This window comes from Sus scrofa, chromosome 2 (assembly GCF_054392235.1).
Source record: "Sus scrofa isolate SSC_HxYL_T2T_F1_AM1 chromosome 2, Sscrofa_HxYL_maternal_Yorkshire_Landrace_v2.0, whole genome shotgun sequence".
Classification (NCBI taxonomy): domain Eukaryota; kingdom Metazoa; phylum Chordata; class Mammalia; order Artiodactyla; family Suidae; genus Sus; species Sus scrofa.
The window spans coordinates 149,964,962-149,990,192 of NC_139384.1; the positions used below are offsets into that span (position 1 = coordinate 149,964,962).

General features: G+C 49.2%; 1 protein-coding gene across 1 annotated transcript in view; it reads right to left on the minus strand.

Moving 5' to 3' along the window:
- The window catches only part of SPOCK1 (SPARC (osteonectin), cwcv and kazal like domains proteoglycan 1), a 514,699-nt gene extending 490,903 nt beyond the window's left edge, over positions 1-23,796 (minus strand). Inside the window, exons 1-2 of the mRNA XM_003354287.5 lie at positions 23,651-23,796; positions 22,854-23,039 (exon numbers count right to left, since the gene is read on the minus strand). Of these exons, the coding sequence (XP_003354335.2) occupies positions 22,854-23,039 (186 nt within the window). The 5' untranslated portion in view covers positions 23,651-23,796. The remainder of the gene's footprint in view (positions 1-22,853; positions 23,040-23,650) is intronic.
- Between the last annotated feature and the right edge of the window lie 1,435 nt (positions 23,797-25,231).

Here is a 25,231-nt window from a genome sequence, read left to right on the forward strand (position 1 = left end):
GTATCTCAAAAGGAAAGAAGTTTTTAGGGTTAAAAGAGTAACCACACTCCAATCCCACATTTATCAGGGATATCAGATATGAAATAATCACCGGTTTTACTTTAAATGGAACATAAACTAAATGATCCAATAAAAGGTTTCCTTTAAGAAATTATGCAAACTCTCATGCCCCTAGTTAATCTGAACAGAAAAAGACAACTGCATTCAGCAAAGGTTTCAGTGTTAACCGACCTAAGCGAGGCTGCAAGTCTACAGGGTGTTCAAATTTGTTCGTATATGTACTAGAAAGACTTCGTATTCATCAATAAACTAGTATCTTGCCAAGCAGAGGGTCAGGCCCCTAGACCAGCAGTGCGTTGTGTGAGTGGGACTTCTGCTGCTCTCCAAATAGGACTAAGACCAAGGGTGAGCACCAAATTCCCACACATTGCTAAAACAAAAATGAAAAAAGAAGTGTCAGGCAACAAGCTCCCAGTTGTTGAGGAATGCTTCTTACCAAGAGGGCTTCCTGGAGGAGGCAGAACCGATCCCACATTACCCCCTCTGGCCCTCACCCACTCCCCAGTCTGTCCGAGAAGATGACCAGAGTCGGGGAGGGTGGGTATCAGCCCTTGAGAACATGCCGTGCTGACCAGGTCCCCTTTCAAGTGCAATGTAAGGGAGTATTATAAGAGAACGGCTTCAAAACTGGGGCACCGGCCGCAGGGGAAGATTTGTCTCCCCAGGTGGCAATCTTCTCAAGCAATGGCCTTTTTCATCTGTCCTGTGACTAACTGAACAGGGGAAAAAGAATTCAAGAGGACTGGCCAAACAGAGAACAGGCCGCACTGGGGAGGCATCTGTCCCCATTATTTGGTAGAACAAGGAGATGAGCGCTCAGGGAACAAAAGCACAAAGAAGGCAGCTCAGCTGGAGCCAGCCCGTGCTCATTCCTCCGTGGAGACCACCTACCAGGTGACAGGACCTCATTAGCGTAAGGCGATGGGACAGACATGTGGGAGAGGAGGCTCCTGGGATGCTATTCATGTCACTGACCAAAGAGGTGACTTCCCCTCGTGCCAGGGACATGGGAGGATTGCCCTTAACTGCCCCACTGCTGTGCAGTCTGGCCATGTGACTCACCTTTATGCCAAAGTGTGCCTCATTTAAGAAGAGACACAGAGTCACGAATGCAAAGCCCGGCAGCACCCTCCTCCTCCTGCCACAGTGACTATGAACTTGTGGAGGTGGAGTCTTCATCAGCCTGCCGCCCTGTGGACAACACACATCAGAGCCCTGCCAATGCGGGAGAGCTGTGCGGTACAAGGCAGAAAAAAAGCCCTTGTTTTAAGTCACAAAATGATTTGGGGAGCTATTTGTTCCCACAGCATCACCTAGCCTATCCTGACTGATAAAAGGGGGATATGAAGGAAGTGACTGATCTGGAGTCAAACCATACCATACCATCAGAGCTCCTGCTGTAGTGCCATGGGATCAGCGGTGTCTGGAGCACAGGGACGTGAGTTCAATCCCCATTCCAGCACAGTGGGTTAAGGATCCGGCATTGCCACAGCTGCAGCATAGGTCGAAACTTTGGCTAGGATCTGATCCCTGGCCAGGGAATTCCATATGCTGCAGGGCACCCAAAAAACAAACAAACAAAAAAACACACACACCCCATCAAGGAGTTATGTAGCTGGCAGCTTCCTTGGCTGGCCCTCCAAAGAACCCACCTTGATGCCAACCCCAGGAGGGAAAGGATTAAATGATCAATTACACATTCATCACCACACCAGGTCCTCAGGCCACAAGTCTAGACGAAGCAAGCGAAGGGAAAGAGAAAACTCCAAAAAATTTTAAACGTAACTGGTCTTAGTTTTAAAGCTAAAAATGATGGAAAACTATGGAATGTGCCCAAGATGTTATTAAGGGAAGGCGGCAATTAAAAATAAACAAAATTGTCACATGTTTGTTTCTTAAACTGAAGCTCCTCAATAAGCCAGTTGCCCATACGTGTTTAGTAAACAGGCACATGTGTTTACAACTAGACTCTGAAAGCTGCAGCTGTTCACATTTCCCTAACACACACACACACACACACACACACACACACACACACGACTGAATCACCCACGAAGACAATCGATACGGCCCCAAGACAATCAGCTCTAATTGGCCCTACCAGCCACAATACTAATCCTATTACGAGGCCGTCCTGCTTCTTTTTGAGATACAGCTGTTTTCCTCTGCACAAAGAAGGCACACTCCACAGGGAGAGAGAGAAGATTAGAGTATCTGGAAATAAGGTGTCCGAGAAAGGTGGCTTAGAGCCCAGCTACTGCTATTGAGGGGGGTGCAGACTGAACAGCCAGCATGTGGACATCAGGCTAATATACAGGGAAGAGATTTACTAGCACATCTTCACCAACCCACGTTTTCATCCAGGAGAGACGAAGCTATGCAACAAGCTACTGGGAGAAGAAGGAGAAAGGAAGACGGGTTTTAGGGGCTCTCACAGAAAGGACTCCTCAGTAACAGAGAGCAAAAGAATGCAGAGCTTTTGAGAATGTGGGTGTGGGTTATGAACTGGATCATCTCTGAGAAACTTTGAAAGACAGAAAGAAAAACTGAAATTCTTTCTGAATCCCTCTGGCTGCTGGACTGTGCATCCGACGATGGATTTTTTTTTTTTTTGTCTTTTTTAGGGCCACACCTGGCCCATATGGAGGTTCCCGGGCTAGGGGTCCAATCAGAGCTGTAGCCACCAGCCTACATACGCCACAGCAATGCGGGATCCAAGCTGTGTCTGCGACCTACACCACAGCTGCCCGGATCCTTAAACCACTGAGCAAGGCCAGGGATTGAGCCAGCATCCTCATGTATACTAGTTGGGCTTATTAACCACAGCCATGACGAGAACTCCATGGGGATGGAATTTTAAACAAAACCTTGACTGCGTGGGGTTCCGGGATTTATTGGGGTAACGTACGCTGCAGGAACCTCTCTGCTCACACAGCCTTCTCCTTGCTCTTTCTCTTATCTTCCCCACAAGGGTCAGCATTCTTTGGAACAAGCATCCTTCTGTCCACAAGCCTCCCCGACCTCCCCTATGGAGTGGGGTTATTCTCGCTGGGGTTCTCACAGCATCCTGTGAGTCCCTGCATTCGCTCACCTCACCTGTGTTACGGCTGCCTCATTTTCTGTTTATCCAAGGAGAGCAGTGGCTCCTTAGGGCCCAGACTTAGTGTTGAATTCACACATTCCTGAGCCTGGCACCAGGCCTAGCACAGGGAGTATTCAATAATTAGGTTGATCTTGTCTCTCTCAAGCTCAAAAATTTACTCGACCAAAATAATGAGACGAAAGTGATTCTGACCTGCTCCCCTATCAGTGCAACACCAGCTGTGCTTCTTGCCTGTGCACCAGCATCTCTGCTACCCCCGCAGAGGCTCAGCCACTCGGTGGGTCCATTTCGTGTGCCGTGAAAACATCGCACATAAGTGGTAAGTCTGTACCGTGGGGAGGCGGGTGGAGACAGTGGGAGATGTAAAAACTATGACTAAAGGAAAGTATCTAAAAAGTGAGCATGGATTAATCAAGGTTCCACATTAGACAACCAGTAAGAGCTCAGCCACATCCGCTCCCGAGCTGTGCAAACACCACGGTAGAACGGGTCCTCCACAGTCAAGGAAAGGGGAGCAGAGGGGCGGCAACAAGGGTTTTCTTCTCTGTGCTCCTTGCCCCCAAAAGTACACCCAAGAACTCAGTGACCCTTTTGTCGTTGACTCAAGGCTAGAAAGGAGAATGATCCACTTTTAGCTCAGCGTCGCACGTGAGTTACGCTGGCGGGAAGTTAATCTTCCAAGGAGAAAAGGGGCTTGCAGACCAGATGGAAAAGAAAACCTTTTCTCCACACTCCTACCAAGGCTGAAGATGCCCAGCCTTCCAGGAGCGAGACCAGACCAGGCAGAGTTACCAGCTCGCGGGGGATGTAGGGGGGAAGCATCTAGTGGGCCTTGAGGAGGGATGCAGAATCAATGAGAAAAGGAAGGGCATGCTTTGATGGGGAGAGGGGACAGGGCGGACGCGCCAGGCGGTGAGGGCATGTGGTACACCCTGTCATCGGGGCAGGATGTAAGCCTTCACATCACGGAAAGCAGCTATGGAAACATCCCAATAGGTGAGGCACACCACCCCATCTCCACTACCATGTGGCCCTGTGCAGAGTTGCGGATGACTCCAACCAGAAGGAAGGCCTTGATCAGCGAGCCTCTGGGAAGCTGAGCAGGGGCCTCCTTTTCTGATGGGCCGTGTCCCCTTTCCGGTTCCAAAGTGCTACGGTTACACAAGCAAAGAGAAAATGCCTCTCGGGCCAGCAATCAGCAGCAGCTCCCGGAACACAGCAGCTCACAGTCCAGATCCAGCTCCACCAGATGCAGCCACACCCACGGGGGGAGGAAGACGTCTCCGGTGCGGAGCTGGGCGGCGCGAGCTGTCACCACTCCAGAATTCAGAGGAGCAGGTTGTTACCAAGGGCTGTGCAGCCGAGGACCGAGAAGTGAGTTGTCCGCGGGGATCATGGTGCTGCAAAGAACGGCTACTACCCAAGATGTGCGGCGCCACGAGATTCCAGGGCGAGTCACCAGCTCATTCATCTGGAGACTGTCACTTCTTGGGTGGAACAGAAATATTTTTATGCTGCATGTTCCTGCTCCTCAGGGAAACACAATCAAACAGTCTCTTTGATTCACAGTGCAGGCAATTTACCACGACTCGCAGGTAAATACGCAACATCTCACACAAAAACTCCCTGTGGCCATTCATCTTGGCCAATGTAATAAAAATCGCATGGTCTTTACGAGTCCTGATTGGCTGCAATAACGCATCAAATTTCCTCAAGATATAAAACACAGTGTATGTGTTGGATTCATCCGCCCTTCTCTCAGCACTGGTTACAGTCACATACCTGAGGATCTCGCACCCTGGAACGTAGCACCACTGGGGCAGAGAATACTGCCTGCGACGTTCACAGCCGAGTCGCCGAGCCTTGGTCAGCACCTGGCACAAGGATGCCTTAAATGGACGATGGGGAAAATGGCTCTCCACATGCCCCTCAGCCTTATCCACCGGACTGCACCTCGTGTTCAAAGACCATCGTCACAGAGTTCCCGCTATGACACAACGGGTTCAGCGGCAGCATCTTGGGAGCACGGGGACGCAGGTTCAATCCCAGGCCCAGCACAGTGGGCTGAGGATCCAGCATTGCCACCACTGCTGCTTAGGTCACAGCTATGGGTCGGATCTGATCCCTGGCCAGGGAACTCCACATGCTGTGTGTGGGAGGCGGGCAGGGAAAAAAGAAAAAAAGTTAAAAAAAAAAAAAAAAGACCGTCACAGAAGGAGCAACCATCTATCCAGGCCAGCACTTCTCAACCTTGGAATTACTGACACAGGGTGGGGGCCGGTTAGCATCAACCCTGGCCTCTGCTGACTAGGTGCCAGCAGCACTCTGCCCCCAGTACCCCCGGTTGTAACAATCAAAAAACGTCCCCAGAAACTGCCAAATGTCCCATCGGGGCGAGCTCCTCCCTCGTTGAGAACTACTGCTCTGGGTGTGCAGACAGCTCCCCAGGAGCAGACCGAAGCCGAGAAGTCGTGTCTCCCTCGCCCGCAAGATGCTGAGACAGCAGCTGGGAAAACCGAACCCCGCCCCCCCCGCCACCCGCCCCGTCTGAGGTGAGTACACCCGACAGGCCTGCGGTGGGAGGAAATACGGGGTACTGAAAATCAAGCAGATGCCTTGAACACAAATGAAGATGGAGATGCAGGCCCAGGCCTTGTCTGTATTCCACAGGAGAAACCACTTTACCACCGTGCTGGGGATGGACTCAGTTTTTAATGATCTCCTTTCACCCTCCTCCACCACAAGGGCATTCAGGCATCTCGATGTACCAACAGCAGGGGATCCGTCGGCAGCAACTGCACTTGAAATTCAGTTTGGAGCATCTGCTCCTGCTCCTAATTACGAACGAGGCTGGGATTCGTTAGTACCTCCACGACCGGTTCAAAGGGCTCTTCAGAGAGCAGGCCCTGCCAAGCAGGCGGGCGCCATGGCGAGAAGGGGCGACTGCTCCTGCTCCCCAGCTCTGGGTGAGCGGTGACCCCTCGCACCTGGTTCCCGGACAACCTCGGGAGGGACCAGAGAAACACTCCCCCGCCTCAGGACTCCTGCACACATCATCTCACCCGTATGGACTCACTCCTTGCACACATCCTGGCGTGCCAAGCTTCCATCATATTCTTCATCAAAAACATCACCCACAGCCAATGCCGGCAAGGGTGCAATAAAGGTACCTTCTCTAATTCGGGGGGGTGGGGAGAATCGATCCAACATCGTCACATTCGTCAGTGGCCTTTAAAATGCATATGCGAGGACTTCCCATATTTCTACTTGGGGGACTATGCTGTAAGGAAATAACTCTAACTGACGAAAGGCTCATATGCCCAAAACATTCATCATGTGATTATTGAGACTAAGGAAAAAAATGGAAACAACCCATGGTTTACTGTCAGATATTTTCGTTTGGTATTTGGTAGTACCTACATTCGCTGGGCTAATATATACTGTTCAAATGTCATTGACAACGAACAGCATCGTGCTGTACTGCTAATGCTGTGTCATTAAATGAAAAAAAAGAGAGAAACAGAGAAGGACACATCACATTAACAGCATGATGTCAACCACGAAAATAAAAACTCTGACATTAAGGAGCATTCAGGAAGCAAATGGACTTCACAGAAAATGTTAACAGTGACTCCATATGGAAGGGAAGTAAATTATGTCTCTTCTTCTGTATCTTACAAATTCTCTCTCCAAATTGTCTATTTCTTTAAATTGGGAGAAAAACAACTCAAAGTCAAAAGAACAACAGTCAACCGCGAGCTAGAGCAGGAATTTACCTCGCCATATTCCCTCTCCCCTGGTTCCCCCCAGTATTACAAAGGGGCATCGTGAAAGTTTAAAAGCGGTGATTTGGTTCAAGTGCATCTTGTGAGATGACGACCACAGTAATTCCACTGTGTACATCAACACCTTCTTTTCTTCAGCCATCCGTCTATGGGCACTTGGTTGTCTCCACGTCTCGGCTTTTGCAAATAATGCTGCAGTGAACACAGGCGTGCAGTTTTGTCTCTTGACGATAATCATTTCATGCCTTCAGATATACACTCAGAAGTGGGAGCGCTGCATCACGTGGTGGTTCCGTGCTTAATTTTTTGAAGAACCTGCATACTTCATGTTTCCCAGAGGGGCTGCACCAACTTACACTCCCACAGACACTGCACCAGGGTTCCCACTTCCTGCATCCTTGCCAACACTTACTCTCACTTGCCTTTTGGATGACAGTCACTCTAACGGGTGTGAGGTAGCCCTGAGATAGCTCGCTGCGGGTCTGATTGACACGTCCCTGGTGATTAGCGATGGGGAGCCTCCTTTCACGTACCTGTTGGCCATCCCTGCATCTTCTTTGGAGAACTGTCTCTTCAGGTCTTTATTTTGCTATCAAGTTGTATGAGTTCCTTACATATTTTGGATATTAACCCCTTATCAGATAAGTTGTTTACAGACATTTTTCTCCCCAACTGTAGGTGGTCTTTCCACTTTATTTTTCTATATAGAAGCTTCTTACTTTGAGGTAGTCCCACGTGTTCACTTTTGCAATTTCGTTATGTTTTAGGTGTCATATTCAAAAAAATCACTACCAAGACCAATGTCAAGGAGATTTTCCCCTATGTTTTCTTCTAGGAGTTCTACCGTTCCAAGTCTTAATACGTTCAAATCCTCAATCCATTTTGAGTTAATTTTTGTGAGTGGTGTAAGACAGGGCTCCAGTTTCACTCTTTGGCATGTCAATACTGAGTTTTTCCAACACTTTATTGAAGAGGCTGTTTTTTCGCAGTCACATTACCCTGGTTTATTTTTGTCCTTTACTCACAACCAACTGTTGTATCTTCATCTGTGTATTGTTTTTCTTCCTTGACTAGAACACAGGCCCCATAAGGGTAGGTAACTACCTGATATGGAATAGATGCTCAGTACATTTCAGTTCACTTGGGTTTTGCGTTAGATGGCAGACTTTCTAAAAAACGTCTCAGTAAGTAAAACTAAAATGTTGCTCCTAATGAGCTTTCATACACTAGATGGCGGGAGTAATTAGCACAACCATTCATCTCTGAAAGCTGAACATTCACCAAGCTTATGGGCAATGAATTCCACAGCTGGGTACGCACTCAAAAAAAACGCACATGTAGATTCACCAAAAGACATGCCCGATAAAGTGCCATTATGTCATAGTCCTAACCCAGAAACTACCCAGGGGTCCCTTCACAAAAGAATAGGTCAATTGTGGAGTATTTACACAGCAATGAGAATGGACAAACTACAGCCACACACAGCAATTCACTACCAGTCTGATGCAGAGCAAAAGAAACCAGACACACACAAAAAATTCATCCTTATGATTCCATTTATAAAAGTATAAAAACAGGCAAAGCCAACCTACAGTGTTGGAAGCCAGGAGAGCTCTTCTAGGGAGGTGAACAGGCAGGGAGTTCAAGGGGCACAGGGTGGGCTTCTCAGATGCTGGTCAAATTCCTTCTGCCCCCACCTGGCTGCTGCATAAAAGCGTCTCAGGGCCACATGTGTGACTGGTACCCTTGTTCGGCACATCTCCCACTCCAGTGAAACATGCTCCCTCCCTTTGCAGGCTGCTGAGGACACTTGTGGATTCTGCCTGCAGTAGCTACAGGCCTTGACCTGGGGCCCTGACGAGGCCCAACACACAGCACCTCAGTGTTCATCCATCAAGTCCTGCCTCATCTCAGTGCTCCAAGGTGACTGCCCAGACCTGCACCCTTCTGTAGTCAGTGTCTGGGTCCTAGACTCAGGCAAAGTGGCAGGGGCCACGCACGTGTATCAGGACGAGCTTAATTAAGCTCAAGTGGCTTGACCACCAGACAGATGCAGGGATGAAGGTTTATGTGACTTCCTCCCAGAGATACAGTCCCGGTCTTAAGGCCGCTGGGTGTCCAGCTGGCCAGGACTGCTCTTGTCCCTTTGCACACCAGGCCTTTCCCCTTGCAGAGGAACCCGCAACCCATTTCCCGGACTATCGAGCACCCCTTTTTCTTCACTTGGTCTCAGATGAGAAGCCTCCAGAGGAATCAAGGTTACTCTGTTCCCTGCTGCATTCTAACTGCCAAGCACAGTCCCTGATACCTAGGAGCCTGGCCAATGAGCATCTGTGGGATGGACAAATACATGAACAAACAAAACTGGGAGTTCCCATCATGGCACAGCAGAAATAAATCCAACTAGGAACCATGAGGTTTCAGGTTCAATCCCTGGCCTTGCTCAGTGGCTTAGGGATCCGGCATTGCCATAAGCTGTGGTGTAGGTCACAGACTCTCAGATCTGGCGTTGCTGTGACGACTCTGATGTAGGCTGGCGGCTACAGCTCTGATTAGACCCCTAGCCTGGGAACCTCCATGTGCCATGGGTGCAGCCCACAAAAGACAAAAAACAAAAAAAAAAAAACAAAACAAACAAACAAAAAACTACTAAATCTGTGCATGAGGGGCCAGTTACCAGAAAGGTAGGATCTAGGTCCTGGATGCCCATGGAAAGGAAGAAAAGACAGTATTTTTTAAAACACATGCAAAGGTCTTTCTGAGGTAGAAAGAATTTTTTAACCACCAAGCTCATCATATTTTTAAAAATCACCTCATTTATCTAACATCCGTAAAGACAGCACTATTTTATCTTTACCATGGCTCACATTTTCATTCTCTTCATCTCATTCAAGACAGCTGGTCAAAGGTTGCAGACCAGGTCCAGGTCCAAGGCTGGCTGGCTCAGGTGGGAAGCCAGGCTTTGGCCTGATCAAAGTACCAGACACCAACCAACTAAGCCCACCAAAGCCACCGAGGAATCAGCACATCCACCAAGCATAGAAACTACCTGGAAACTTCCCAACTATCCCTGAAAAATGGAGCTGCTGAAACACTCCAAATAACTGCACAGGTCCGTTCAATATACTCACCTATTTTCTTCCTCTTGGCAATAATTTTCATTTTGGGTGCCATTAATTAGAGGAAATTTAGCAACATGGAGCAAAGCAAAGTTTGAGAGTTTGTTCAGTGGGCAACAAGAACACCATCGTGTCTTTTGTTGATCCGCACAAATTTTCTAAACTTTGACAAGTCTTTGCTTCTATTGCTCTCTGATCTTTCCAAAATTATCTGGCCAACCAAGCACGAAGATTCACTGCGCCAAGAAGGGAAGTGCAAGTAGTACCACTGTGTAGCCCCGAACCCTCAGACCTTCTCTGTGTTTCCAAGTGATGGTTCCCCCTCCATCTGTGGATGCAGAAGCCGTGGATGCAGAGGGATGCCTGTACTTGGCCATTTTCTATAAGAAACATGAGCATCCATGGGGTCAGGTACCCACAGGGGGTCCTGGAACCAATCCCGCACTGATACTGAGAGACAACGGTGTCTGCATCTCTGTGCTCAAGGGCACATCTCCTATGAGGGTAAACAAGTCTGTTACATCCACCATCTTCAATACCCACTTCTCCATAGACTAAAGCCAATGTCAGAGTCAATGTCCTGCAGTTTGTCGGTGCACACCACATGATCGGTTCTGCCAGAGAAGATGCAAAATCAAACCAGACGTGGCTGTGATCAGGCCCTTCCGGAGAAAGGAAGATTTGCAGAGACGACCACCTGGGACTTTGTCATGGAGAAGGTTCCACATCAATTCCACCGAGCTCATGTGCATAAGCAGCCCTGAGGCCCTAGAAGCTGCTGAGAGTCACCAGCTACTCCACTTCAGGAACATCTCCTGACAATGGCTACTGCTGAAACCATGCACGCGCATGCACGCACGCACACACACACACACACACACTGGAAAGCACGTCCTTTCTTTCTGTTCACATCAGTGCTAGCCCAGTGGTCCTTGGGGGAATTATGGCAGTCATCATTTACTTCACATCTTCAAAATAAAATGCTCATTGTGTCTAAAAGTATATTATTCATCAGAGCTAATGGCACTGGCTATTTGGGATGAATAATAATTCTCCAGGGTTTGTCTGAAAATACAGCCTGAGCACTGCCGTCATCAGAATCACTGGGATTCTTATGCAGAACTACTTATTTAAAATGCAGGTTCCTAGGCGCCACCCTTGACCTCATCAAGGCTCTTCTCTGGACTGGGAGGCTGAGATATGAATTTTAAACAAGCCCAGCCAGTGATTTTTCAAGATTATAAAAAGGTAAGCCTGAGAACCGCTTTTGTAGAACTTTGCTGTGGGCATCTTCCCTTTTGTCTTGGCTCTGAAAGGTCATCGGCAGCTTGGCCCAGCTTTTCTTACAACTGAGTTAGACTGATTCCATTTACACGGTGGGACAGGAAGGATGGGGCGAAAATAGAAAAGTGGGGCCTTTTGCTCTCTCTTGCTTTCCTCCACGCTCTATCTGTGCAGAGATTGCCTAGATCACCTGCAGTGAGTTCTGCTTCCCTGCTCCCATCACAGGCGCTGATGGACTCGGCATCAATTCCTGCTCACCCACCACGTAATTATGCTGGGGAATATTGATGGTGTCTCTGATCACACAGGAAGAGTCTGCAAATTATTACAAATATTTGTAGGATACGTCCTTCCTTCTCCACTGTGCCAAAGAAAAATTCGTCCTAAGGGATCCTGGCAGAGGGTCTCCTGAGAGACACATTTGCACAGAATCTTAAGAAAAACAAGCCCATCAACATTAACCTGGACATGAGTGTTATCCTTCCAAGAGAATCCTCAGTAAGTCACATCACTAGTCTATGAACGCACTTTCCTCCTGCCCCTAAAGAAAGCATCATCTTCTCATTGTCTTAACACAACGTGCGTTCCCATCGTCACAAGGACACGGGAAGACTCAGACCCAGGGGCTACGAGGCCTCGCACTATTCAGCACCCAGACACATCAGCAGGAACTGCTCACAAGTCCATGTGTCCTCCTGAACTGTGGTCCTTGTGTCTGGCAAGCTTGGTTTCCACCTTTAGCTTCGAAGTCTGGCTCCCAGTGGGTTCTCAGATATGGCAGCAGGGGAGGAGAACGGAGAGGGGGGCAAGGAGCAGCCCGTATATTCTAGTCTCATTTTTTTTCCAGATTTCCCTTTTTTTAATTGAAGTATAGTTGATTTACATGTCATGTTAGTTTCAGGTGTACAGCACAGGGATTCAGTTTTATATATATATATATATATATATATATATATATTCTTTTTCCGATTACTTTCCCTTATAGATTGTAAAACATTGAGTGCTGTGTAGCAGGTCCTCGTTGCCTACCTAACATACATATCGTATTTGTATATGTTCATCCCAACCTCCCAATTTATCTCCTCTGCCCCCTTTTCCCTTTGGTAACCGTAACTGTTTTCTATGCCTGTGGGTCTCCCTCTGTTGTGTCAGTAAGTTCATTTGTATCTTTTTGTTTCAGATTCTGCAGGCAAGCCATCAGTCTCTTTTCTATTTATTTATTTATTTACTTACTTATTTTTGGCTTTTTTAGGGCCACACCTGTGGCACGTGGCGGCTCCCAGCCTGGGGGTTGAATAGCAGCTGTAGCTGCTGGCCTACACCCCCGCCACGCCAGATCCGAGCTGCATCTGCGACTTACACCACAGCTCACGGCAACACGGCATCCTTAACCCACCGAGCAGGGCCAGAGATCGAACCTGCATCCATCCTCATGGATACTACTCAGATTCATTTCCACTGCACCACAATGGGAACTCCCAGGTGCCTAATTTCTAAAGCCCAGTGGGAACTGTAGGTGCTCTAAAGCCCAGGACACTTGACCGCAGAAGGAAGGAGAAGCTCATGGGCTGCAGACACCAGAGGAGCAGGAAGTGTTTTTTAAAGTGGGAGGCACAGCAAGACAGCTGTGGAAGAAAGCACCCAGCCACAAAGTGGGGCAAGGTGAAAAGACCATTCTTCAAGGGTTTGGCCCCTTGTGCATGTCATTTTTCATAGGAGACCCATTCCCCTACCTCCCCTGCAAGGGTGTTACATTGAAAATGTGCAAAGCAGCCTGTTTAACTAGGAAGGTGCTTGCTTGGAATCACTCCCAGAGCAAACACTTCCAGGTCTTGCCCATTTCCAGATCTTCAGCCCTGGTCTTCCCACTGGCTGCCTGCTCTTCCCACAAAAGCCTCCTGTCCTCAGCCAGCTCACCTGTCATCTGCCAAGTCTCAGCTCCAGTGTCCTTCCTAGGGAAACCTTTCCTGACCAGAGAAAGGAATGAGCCCCTGCCCCTCTCCAGTACATATTCCCAGAGCGTCTGTACCTTGGAGCACTTTTCTCAACTGTACCTAAACAATTATTCTATGACTAGTGACCTGTCACACTAGATAGTAAACTTCAAGAGAGTAGGAGCCACATTTATCCTCTCTACCCAGCACCCAGCCAAGGCCTGGCACATAGCTGGCAGGTGCAGAACTCTCTTGCACCAACAAAGTGCCATGCCCTGTTTTAACTTCATGATTGTTTGGGTTTTAAACCATGGCCACCCTGCTTTGGCTGTGGTGAACTACAGGTCCTCTGATGGCCTGTAACAGTCTGGAACTGAAGGGCCGGATGTGCGGAGAAAAAGGAAAAAAGGCCTAGCCAATGCTTCTAGCATTTTTCCATTCGTTCCAGAGCCAAACCTGGAGCTCTGGGACTCCTGAAAGCCAACAAGCATTTGCTGGACCCTGCAGGAGCTTCCCTAAGGACAGTGATGCAGAACCTCATGCTCCCAAAGCCAGCCTGGGACCACGCTGCCGGACAAGATGGGTTTTCACCTTTTGAGATGGGCTAGAAGTAAGTGAATCAGAGCTTAACATGGAAAGTGACACCAAACAGGTCTTACTTAGCATAATAGGGCCCCTAGGAAGTCCTTCATGGATTAGGATTTCAGGTGCCACTGGCCTCAACCCCCTCTCAGATACACTGTGAGAGTTTCCAGTTTCAGAAGAGGTCCAGTGAAAACTGGAAATATGATGGGTAGGTCTTCTGTGCCAGAAGCTGCAACCAGAAACATAAAGGAATGTACTGTATGGAGCCTCAGACAACCTTACAGACCAGCAAGGGATGAAGATAGGCTCAAGGGAAATGCAACAATTTTCCCCAACCTTGATTTAAGACATGAGCCAGAAAGCAACATCCACAGCTGTGTGCCAGAAACTCACTCAGGCTCACAGGGGAGCCTCAGAAATTATGTCATAATTGAGGTACACCACTCCCTGAAAGATCACACGTATCTATTTTCGTGCCAGGAGCTCACTCCATGCTCCTGAAAACCCCACAACGTTGGAACAATCACTCTAGTTTTACAGATGAAGAAACCGATCCTGCAGTCAAGACCCAAGTTTATCCTTACAAGACTGGAAGGTGAGCTCAAGTTAAGAGGCGCCTCTTCACCAAAATCTGACTCAGCCTCAAAGAACGTTTTACCTGCTCAGGGATTGTCCCCAACATGTAAGGGGGGGTTAGTTTCTCTGTGAGGGTCCCTCTGCCTCTCAATAGCACGCTCATCTGTTGGTAACCATAACCACTATCCATTACTAACAGAATGAGAGACACACGTCCAAAGCCAGCACGACTCAGTGGGGCCAGCCACCATCTGAAAAGAATGCCTTCTCCTCACCTGGGAGGTGTGCCGAGTCCTGGTCTGGTAGAATTCACACATTCATTCATTCATTTACTCAAATTCATTCAAACGTTCACTTAGCAGTGCTGGGCTCAATGGTAAAGGTCTAGGGACAAAGATCTCTGTACATCGGTTGAGCCTCACAGGGATTATAACGCTGTAAGGTCCTGGCTTAGAGACAGGGCTTAGATTAAAACCAGTTTTTCCTACAATGAGTTATCACCTCACAGCAGTTGGGATGGCCATCATTCAAAAGTCTACAAGCAATAAATGCTGAAGAGGGTGTGGAGAAAAGGGAATCCTCCTACACTGTTGGTGGGAATGTAAATCGTTACAACCACTATGGAGAACAGGAAGGAGGTTCCTTAAAAAACTAAATATAGAACTACCATATATGATCCAGCAATCCCACTCCTGGGCATTTATCTGGAGACAACCATAATTCGAAAAGATACATGCACCTCAGTGTTCACGGCAGCACTATTTGCAATAGCCAAGACACAGAAGCAACCTAAATGTCCATCGACAGAGGAACGGATAAAGAAGAACTAGTACATACATACGGTGGAATACTACTCAGCCATAAAAAAGAACAAAATAATTCTATTTGCAACAACATGAATAGACCTAGAAATTATCACACTACGTGAAGTCAGACAGACAAATATCTTAAGAGAACACTAATACGTTGAATCTAATTTTAAAATCATACAAAAAAACTTAGTCACAAAACAGAAACAGACTCAAAGATTTCGAAACCAAACTCATGGTTACCAAAGGGAAAATGTGGGATGGCTGGGAGGATGAGTTGGGAGGTGGGGATTAATGTAAACATACTACTATACACAAAACAGGCAAGTAACAAGGACCTACTTACTATATAGTACAGGGAAATCTACTCAATATTGTGTAATAACCTACATGGGAAAACAATCTGAAAAGGAAGGAATCTATGTTTAACTGATTCACTTTGATGAACAGCTGAAACAAACACAATATTCTCAGTCAACTATAGGCTAATAAAAAATTTTTAAATGTTTTTCGATATGTGTGTAACCTAGAATTTCCACCTACCCAATTTCCACCTATAAGAGCACATATGCCGGTAATCATACAGGCTTTCCTTTCCCAGAGATGCATCAAGAGATGTGCTTAGGTAACAATTCAAATCAACAAAAGGCTAACAGACCACCTACCGTGTGCCAAGCATGATAAGACTTATGCTCTTTCTTCAGGAAGAACCCAACCATTCAAGAATCCGAAATACAAATATATACAACTATAAGCGGAAGAATAATACACACAACAGGAGTTGTCAATGAAAATAATTAGCCCCCACTTGTTGTGTAGTAAGCCAGACACTTTGCTAAAAGCTTCACTTGAATTAGCCAATTCACTCTTCATGCCAACCCTGGGTGGCAGACTCCTGTGACGTTTGCCCACAAGGCATCCATCTCCCCTTAAGAGACTACCCTTCGACCCTCCTTAATCGTGTTATCCAGTGCAGTCCTCACTACCATTCCATGCCCACTTCTCAGGCCCTGCCCCCAGGCTGGGCACATACCCAGGCCTGAGCAATCAGCATATTCTACCAACTTGGCCAAACGGATTGATTGAGGGATGGGTGCTTAATTCTTGGACTTTTGTGACAATATTAAGACATAAAAACTGCAGGATGATGTCAATGTGCAGTTGCCATGAGCCACCGCATGGAACCCATCAGCCTGAGAACACAACCAGCATGGAGGAAATAAAGGCCAAAGATGGGGTAGGCCATGAAGAAGGGCAAAGAAAACGACACACACACACACACACACCCCCCTGTGATGTGACCGGGTCCCACAGGCCCAGCCTTATCTGAATCCATAGCTCGTCCGTGGAATTTTCAGTTACACAAGTTGCATCGGTTTTCTGTTCCATTTCAGCCAGCTTGGACCAGATTCTTAGCCACTTGCAATCCAGAGTCCTCACCAATACGATGTGATTGACAAAGGAGAAGTCAGAGATGCGTTAAGGACAAACGGCCTAAGGTTTGGGGTTGGGGGTGTGGCAGTGTGCATTCAGGCCAGAAATCGGCCAAACTGCTCAGAGCCTACATTTCCCCTTCATCCACCAGTGCCAAGGTGGAGACACACAAGCCGCCTTGCTACAGGCCCTTTCTGCACAGTGACTTCACTTCTTGTTTACCTCTACCCTGAGGGGCAGTCCTCTGGGATCTTGGCTGAGGGGTAGTCCGCTGGGATCTTGGCTTTACCCCAGGGTCTGTGAAACTCTTCCTCCTGGGCACTGCCTTCTTTTTCAGTAGTGTGCAAAAATGGTGCATCTTACAACTATACTGGAAAAAAATCTGGCCAAGAAAAAAAAAAAAAATCTCGTAACCTTGGGGAAATTACTTAATCTCTTACAGGAAATTTCTTCTGTCTGTAATTATCTTACCTGGGGAGATGAGACCAGGTACCACGTTGGGTCTGAGCAATTTCCTAAAGAACAGCAACAGTCACCTCCCCAGAAGAAAGGTAAAATGAGGCATCCTGAACGGGTTCGAGGGCAGATCCTGAGTGTGTTTGGTTTGAAATATATACAGCAAGTAAATGTGTAAGAAATGATTTATTATAAAATATTTAATTACTAACATTACTGTCTCTCCCCAATCAAGATGAAAGAGTTGGAGTTCCCGCTGTGGCTCAGCAGGCTAAGAACCTGACATCATGTCCCTGAGGATTTGGGTTTGATCCTGGCCTCTGGACCAGTGGGTTAAGGATCCAGTGTTGCCGCACGCTGTGACCTAGGCCAACGATGTGGCTCGGATCCTGCATTGCTGTGGCTGTGGTGGAGGCCGGCAGCTGCAACTCCAATTCGACCCCTAGCCTGGGAACTTCTATATGTCACAGGTGTGGCCACAAAAGGAGAAAAAAAGAAGATAAAACAGCTGAGGTAAGGTTCATGCCCCACTCTCCCAGGGGAGGAATAAAGGTATCATGATCCATATGGGACCACTTGCTTTTGAAAATAATCCCATCAGCATACAGGAGTCCTCATCCTCCTAGCAATCTAGTTCGGGGGAACCACAGTGGGGAGGGCTGGGTGGACCAGGAGGTGCAAGGGAACTCAGCCTGGGAGGGTCAGCTAGGGCAAAAGCTCTGCCACCCTTGCCAAGCAAAAACTAGGTTCTCTCTGCCAGGGCAAACTGAAGAGTAGGGCAGAAAATATAAGAATGGCCTCAAGGCCCATCAACTTTTAAACTGTCCCTTTATGATAAAGTTCCTGTGAAATAATTATTTCTATCAGTGGTCATCTACTACAAGGGATTTAAGGTAGTGGGTTCATTAAAGAAAGTCAGGATCACAAACTCATTTAATTCTCCTTGAACCTGTTTAATCAAAATGATTTTCTGCTACTCTCTATTACAAGCCAGGTTTCTGCGGTGACAGATTAATGACTGATCCACTAAGCCATACCACCTCCCTTGTCACCAAGCCCACAGACTGAGCCAGCCACTATTCTATCAATAAGCCTCACTTGCCCTTGAAACTCATTATAGCGGAGACACTAAGATCAAATGAGCAGATGAGATGCTCACTGCCACACCAGTTCTGCTACAGGGACCACCATATCCCACAGAGTGTGCACGAGAAGCAACACACATGCGGGCTGGTCCTTGTGGTTCATTAGCATTACAAACTCAGGTCACTCTGGAGTAAGATAAATGCCAGCCAAGGCAACCCTTCTGAGTCTTCGGGCCTGCTCAAGGTAATTATCCCCGAGTTAAATGTCAGGGCTAGTTTCATGAGTGCAAAAGAAAGAAAATGTCATGTTTAGTGTAAGCAATGACATTAATCTAATCAGAAGCTCGTTATTAGCAGAAGATAAGCCCTGATGTGACCCCCTACAATAAGCTGTGGCCACCTGGCTTCTCACACCACTTTGGCTCAACCTAGGGCTCTCCCCTGGTCACCCTCAGACAGGACGCAGCAAAACTTCACAGTGTGACACCAGGGGAGACTCAAGGCCAAAACCCACCCACTCTTGAGGGGCTGCAGTGCAGAGCAAGAGTCGGAGCGCCTGGGGCCAGTCCAGCTCCTCCCCAGCCCAGTCCAGCCCTAGGGGCAAGAGTCTTCACTTCCCAGTAAATAATAATAACAGTACCTCCCTCCTAGGCTTGTTATGAATATTCAGTGAGAGAATAAACAATGACCAGCACACTAAGTGCTGGATAAATGTTAGGTATCAATTTCTGCAATGTTTTCTTTTTTAATTTCAACCAGTACAGATTACCTTTACAAGGAAAAAAACAAAAAAAAACAAAAAACAAAAAACTTACTTTTTAAAGAAGAACACAGATTAAGAAATATTGACACCTAACTTAAGGGACTTCATCCAATAGAGCAGAGGTGACCTGAGAGAAGACAGTGTTTATTTTTCTTGCTCACCCTTGCAGCCCACTGCCTAGCATGTCATAGACAGTCAAATATTTGCAGTAATGAGGAATTTCCATCGTGGCACAGAGGAAATGAATCCGACTAGGAACCATGAGGTTGCAGGTTCAATCCCTGGCCTTGCTCAGTGGGTTAAGGATCCAGCATTGCCATGAGCTGTGGTGTACGTCAGAGACTCATCTTGGATCTGGTGTTGCTATGGCTCTGGCATAGGCCAGCAGCAACAGCTCCAATTAGACCCCTAGCCTGGGAACCTCCACAGGCCACGGGTGTGGCCCCAAAAAGACAAATATATATATATATATATTTGTAGTGATGAATGAAGGTATAAACGAATGTAGCAATGGGAAGAGGAAGCTTTGCTCACAGTAATGATTATGGAAAGCCAAATTAGAATCAGAAAAAAAGCAGGAGAATGGCTGTTGTTGACCCCTCAACCCCAAACCACATGGAGTTAAAAGCATGCCAGTGGGAGCAGCTGGAGGTGGGAAATTTATTGTACAACATAATGCAAACATCTGTCTTTTTCATCTTCTTCCTCTTAATGCTGTATTTGTGCAAAAGTCTTGGGTCTCCATTTGGCTCAAAACATACCAACTGCTGGTCTTTAAAAACAAATAATGACCAAACTAACAGACCACTGGTATTTAGGAGCAAATATCTGTATGTTGTTCTCTCTCCTGACGCCATGGCTCCAGGCAACCAGCCATGGAGTAGTTGTAAAAGTTTTACTTCTGGAAAGAAGGAGATGGTGATTGTGTATCTGGAGCCATAGGAAGGCTTCAAAGCACGAAGCAGAGGCTGTCAGGTCTTCTCTGGCAACATCACAGAACACTCAACGAGCAGGGGAGCACAGGGCGCTGGCCGCCATCATTTCCACTTCAAAGTTAGCCCCGCAACAACCACTAATGGCCATCATTAACTCTTTAAAACGAGCCCTTAGTTTTCAGTATCTCAAGTTCAAACATCATTTCTAACTCACTCTCCACCAAGTGCAAAAAGAGACTAGTCAGGGGAAAGGCAAGAAAGCAAGATGATTTTCAAAAACTGACAAGCACTGTAACAATAATCTCAGGGCAGAGCCTTTCAAAGTTATCACTGGCTTCCATGGAACTGCAACAACAGCACAGAGGCTGAGCTTGGTGAACCTCGAGCAAGGCCTGGCTGTGAAAATAAGCAGGCTGGCTGAGCAATGCCACCATTAGCTGGGACTTTGTCACTGGCCACTAAAGGATTTGCTGGTTTCCACAGGAAGTCAATCTTCTAGTCCCTGGTCCCAAAGGCCCAAGGCTTTACGGTTATTCCAAGTAAAAGACCCTAATGAAGACACTCCGACTTGGCCTCAAAGAGCATCTAGTTTGAGGTTCACAACACATTAAAGCAGTTAATGGCATCAAATTATGTCTGACCCATGGTGAGCATCAGAGACTCCAGGAAGCCTGTAACATGGTTGATGATTAAAGGTATTCAGGATTTTAACAAAATCTTTAGGTGTTTTTCATGCTAGGCTGGATTAAATTATCATTTTAAAGGAATGTATGTGCTAAAACTATTAGTTTAAAACTTAAAATCCTTCCAGAAACAAAAAAGCAGTGCATTTGAACAAAGAAGCTTTTCTCTTGTTAAGCTTTAGACATTTTACAAGGCAGCATTTCTTAATCATCGATAGGAGTACCCAGAATGTTCATGTGAAATATGGATTCCCAGCCCGCTTCCCCGAACTGTGGAATAAGAAACTCAGGGTCGGGGTGAAGCTGGACACTACAATTTAACCAGCACCCCAGGTGGGAGCTTCACGGGGATCGGTCAGGATTTTCAGTCCAGGAATTGAAAATATCACCATGTGCAAGAAAGACAAGAAGTGAAGAGCAATGGAATCTTTCAAAATTCAAAGCTGAGGGGGAAATAAGAATAAAATCATGTTTATGATACACCAAGACTAGAATACTATGAACAGGCACAAAGGAGAATAAACCTTTCCATAACCGAAGACCAATAAGCACACTCTTTCCATCTGACGCTGCCACTCGAACCAAGGCATGTGCAAAGGTACCTTCCCCACGCCCGGCCCAATTCTCCCAGCTCTAGCCCAGTTAGGCATCTGCCTTGTTGCTCAACTCTACCTAAAACATGATGGCAAAAGAAAGAAAAAAGCAAGATCAATTCTACCCCATGTGGGTCCAGGAAGGGGAGCTTCCTGGGGCATCTTTTGGGCAGCATGGCAAAGGGAGTCAGTGCCAGGCTCCTCAGAGCTGAGCAGAAAAGGGACTGACTGATGACAGTTAACAGGTCAGGTACAGGGGGATGTGTGGCAGAGATCTCATGGCGGGGAGGCGGGGTACAGGGAGTACGAGCTCCAAGAGCGACGCCCCACATAACGGTGGCGGTTCGCTGAAAGTATATGAAAGCCCCTTGCGAAGAGAAGACCACCACTACCTAGAGGGAGGGGGAAAAGGAAGAGTGAGCCTCTACTCAAGGCCTATGCTTCTCTGGAATGGGACCTGGACAGGTGCTCTTTAGAAATTTCTAGAAAACATCTGAATCCATTGCATTCCTCAGATCCTCTGTCTGAAGGGCTGGGCATACCAGCGAAGGAAGTGACACACACACACACACACACACACACACACACACACACACACACACACACACACACACACACACACACACACACACACACACACACACACACACACACACACACACACACACACACACACACACACACACACACACACACACACACACACACACACACACACACACACACACACACACCACAAAGAGCCCCAGGATAAGACCAGGGCTCTGGGCTACCGGTTTCTCCCAAGGGCAGGAATTCCTAATGTCCAGTATCATCCAAGTTTGTTTCTGGCTCCCTGGAAGCACAGGACCCCAGCCACCTGGGGCCACCGTGTGGAGAGCTGGCAGCAGCGCCCACAGCACAAAGGGATGCCATCTGCTGGAAAGAAGGTGCCAGGTGCCTCTCGTCCAGCATCCTCTGGGGCGTACCTGGGGAGCAGCAGCAAGCCTGGGGCAGAAACAGGCAGATTGCCTCTGGGCGCCCAGGAATAACTTTCTCCTCTCCCACAGCTCCCAGGCTCCCTGGGCAGAGCAATTATCTGCCACCCAGGCTCCGGCTCAAAGCAGCAGACCAGCTCCACCAGCTGTCCCCTCCCTTTCTCTTCCCCTAAAGAGGACAGGGGTCACAACGACCATGCTCCCACCTCACATTTAATCAGGCCCACGGCCATGACTCTCCCAACCTCCTGGGACACCTGGCTCCCTATGCAATGAGGTGGGCTCCCCGCAAGCCTAACCTCTGCAGCAGGCATCCTCCTGGAACACCCTAGAGATGGTCGGCATCAGCTGCCAAGGAGGTTCTCCAGGGGGCTTGGCACAGTCAACCATCAGCGTTAGGAGAACCCACAAGCTTAAGGAGCCTCTCCCTCCGCAGCTGCTCGCTGTTTACACCACACTCAGCGCCGTCACCTGGCCCAGTCCTACACCTGGACCACAGGTAACAGGTGAAGCGCATCAAGCCTTCGAAGTTCTCTTCAAAGTTCCTCTCAGGCAAGACGATGCCCAGGAAAACGGGATCGACAAGCTGCCTGGGAAGTCGCCCCCCCCCGGCCCCCCACCTCCGAGAAGGTCCCCCGCCCCCGCGCAGGGCCCGGCCGCGGCGGTACTCACATCTCGAAAGCGGTTCCAGTACTTGTCCCGGTCGTACTGGGAGACTGTGCTCAGCCACTGGTCATTGTCTAGGAAATTGCCGTTGTTGGGGCCCGCGCCCCCGGCGAGCGCGTCCAGGTGCCGGCTCTCGACCTGCAGGAAGCACCACGCCGCGGCGGCCGCCGCGAGCACCGCGATCGCTGGCATCTGCGGGGCAGGGGCACGCGGGGGCAGTGAGCCAGGAGGGCAGGGCGGCGGCGAGACCCCCGCCGGGGGCCGGAGGCCTCCACCACCGGCCCCCCCGCTGTCTGGGCGGGGGATCTCCCAGCGGGGACAGGGTCAACCCTAGCACACCTGGGGCGGATCTACGGATCGAGGGACCCCTCTCCCAACGGGGGACTCAGTTACAAATGAAGAGGCTGCGTCACACATTAGGGGCTGCTATCAAACTACAGAGAATCCCTGTCACCTATTCTCCGGGTGCCCCACTGACTGCCACTCTCTGACAGGAGCTTCGGCACCCCTCCTCAAAAACGGGGGAGTCCTCGAAGCCAAGCCGCACTCCCAGAAACGGCGCCCAGAGCTCCGGGGGAGGGAGGAGGGGAACGGGGCTCCGAGGAGCAGTCCAAGCTCCGGCGGAATGGGGGGTGGGGGCAAGCCCGCGGATGGGGGGGTCTCCCCTGGCCAGCCCTGCCGCCTGGGCGGATGAGAGGGTCGCGCGGAGACAGCCCCAGGCCCTGACCCCGCCAGCCCCACGGCGGCCGCGGGGACGTCCCAACTACGCCAAGTTGGGGCGCGGGGTTCGGCGGGGCACGTACCTTGGGGCCCGGCCCGGGTGCCCGCGACCGAGTTGCTCGAGCTCCTGTGGCGCGGTCGCCGAGAAGGCTGATCCGCGGGCTCGCTCCCTTGCGCTTCTGCCTCCCGCCGCCGCGCGTCCGGCCGCTTTGTGAGCCCGCAGCGCTCTGGCTCCGCTCGCTCGCTCGCTGGCTCGCTCGGGCGCGGCGTCCGCGGGCGGAGGAGCCCGAGCGCACGAGCCGAGGCCTCTGGCGACCCCTGGCGGCGGCAGCCCCGCCGCCTCCGGTCCAGCTGCCCAGGATGTGGTCACCCGCCTCTAAAGGCAGGGCTGAAACAAGCTTTCAGACCAAGTTGGTGAGAGACAGACAGCTGAGGGGACGAAAGATCTAAGGCCAGGAAGAGGCCAAGTTGAGCCATTCTCAAAAGCAAGGTTGTTGAGCCACTTAAGTCAGAATCACCTCAATGCGGGGAGGGGAGGTCTTTTTAAAAGTGGGGATTCCTGGCGCCTGGCCAGACTGGCTGAATCAGCCTTCCTTAGGCGAGCTGAGTGAATTTCTGCACTGCCCATGCCCTACCCGGTCAGACACCTTCCCGCGTCTCTGCACTTCCATACAACCGCTGTCGGTCTCTGGGGACAGCCCTTCTGCTCCATTTCTATCATTGCGACAGCCTTGTGTTGCCCCACTGACCCCAGGGGCAACCCCTGGTGTTCTCATGCCCAGAAGCTCGTTTCTGCTGCTGTCTCTACCCCTTGAGCACTGGCCTCAGCACGAGGCTGTTGGGTTTTCCTAGAGGGAGGGAAGAGAAAGAGGGAAACACCAGGCCAGGCTTCAGGGACAGGACATAGAGGCAGGAGGCTGGCCTTGCCCCAAACGCCCTGGGCTTTCCAGATCTTCAGGCACATCTCATTAAAATGGCCAGAAGGGGTTAGTGCAGTCCCTTCTGGGTGCAGGGGACACTCACCTGCTGCCTTTCTCTTGTACAGCCACCACCCATTCCCCAGACATATGAGTGCTCTTTTAGAAAAGATCTGACATACTCACCCACCCACCGCCCCCAAAACACACACAGATGTCTTCGTGCTGCTTTCCTGATAAAGACCAAACTCATGGCTGGGCTCCAGGCCCTGCCCATCTGGCCCTGCCCACCTCTCCAGCTGCCTCTCCTCCTTCCCCAAGGCTGGCCTTGGTATGGCCCTCAGTGGAGATGGGCTCCCTCCAGCACCCGGTGTTCACACCTGGCCTGCTGATTCACCCTTGGCTTATTCACCCTGAACTTTAGATAGATTTGCTGAACCTGTGGATCAGGCCAGGCTGCTGGTAACCCCTTGAGAACACAGTGCTTCTCAGCTGTAAGCACACTGCACATGCAATCACTTACTCCAGGCCTGTGTCCCTACCTGGAGTTCGGTGAGGCCTGAGGCCAAGTCTGGCTTGTTCACCACTGCCCTCAGTGCCACGAACCAAGCTCCTGGCGTGCAGCAAATCCTCAGAAAATACCCGATGAATGAACGGATGAATGCCACCCACCCATGGTCTGAAACGATGCTTCTCAGCCCACATGCCCTGAATGTGTGATGCGGTCAGCTGTAAGCGGTGCTGCAA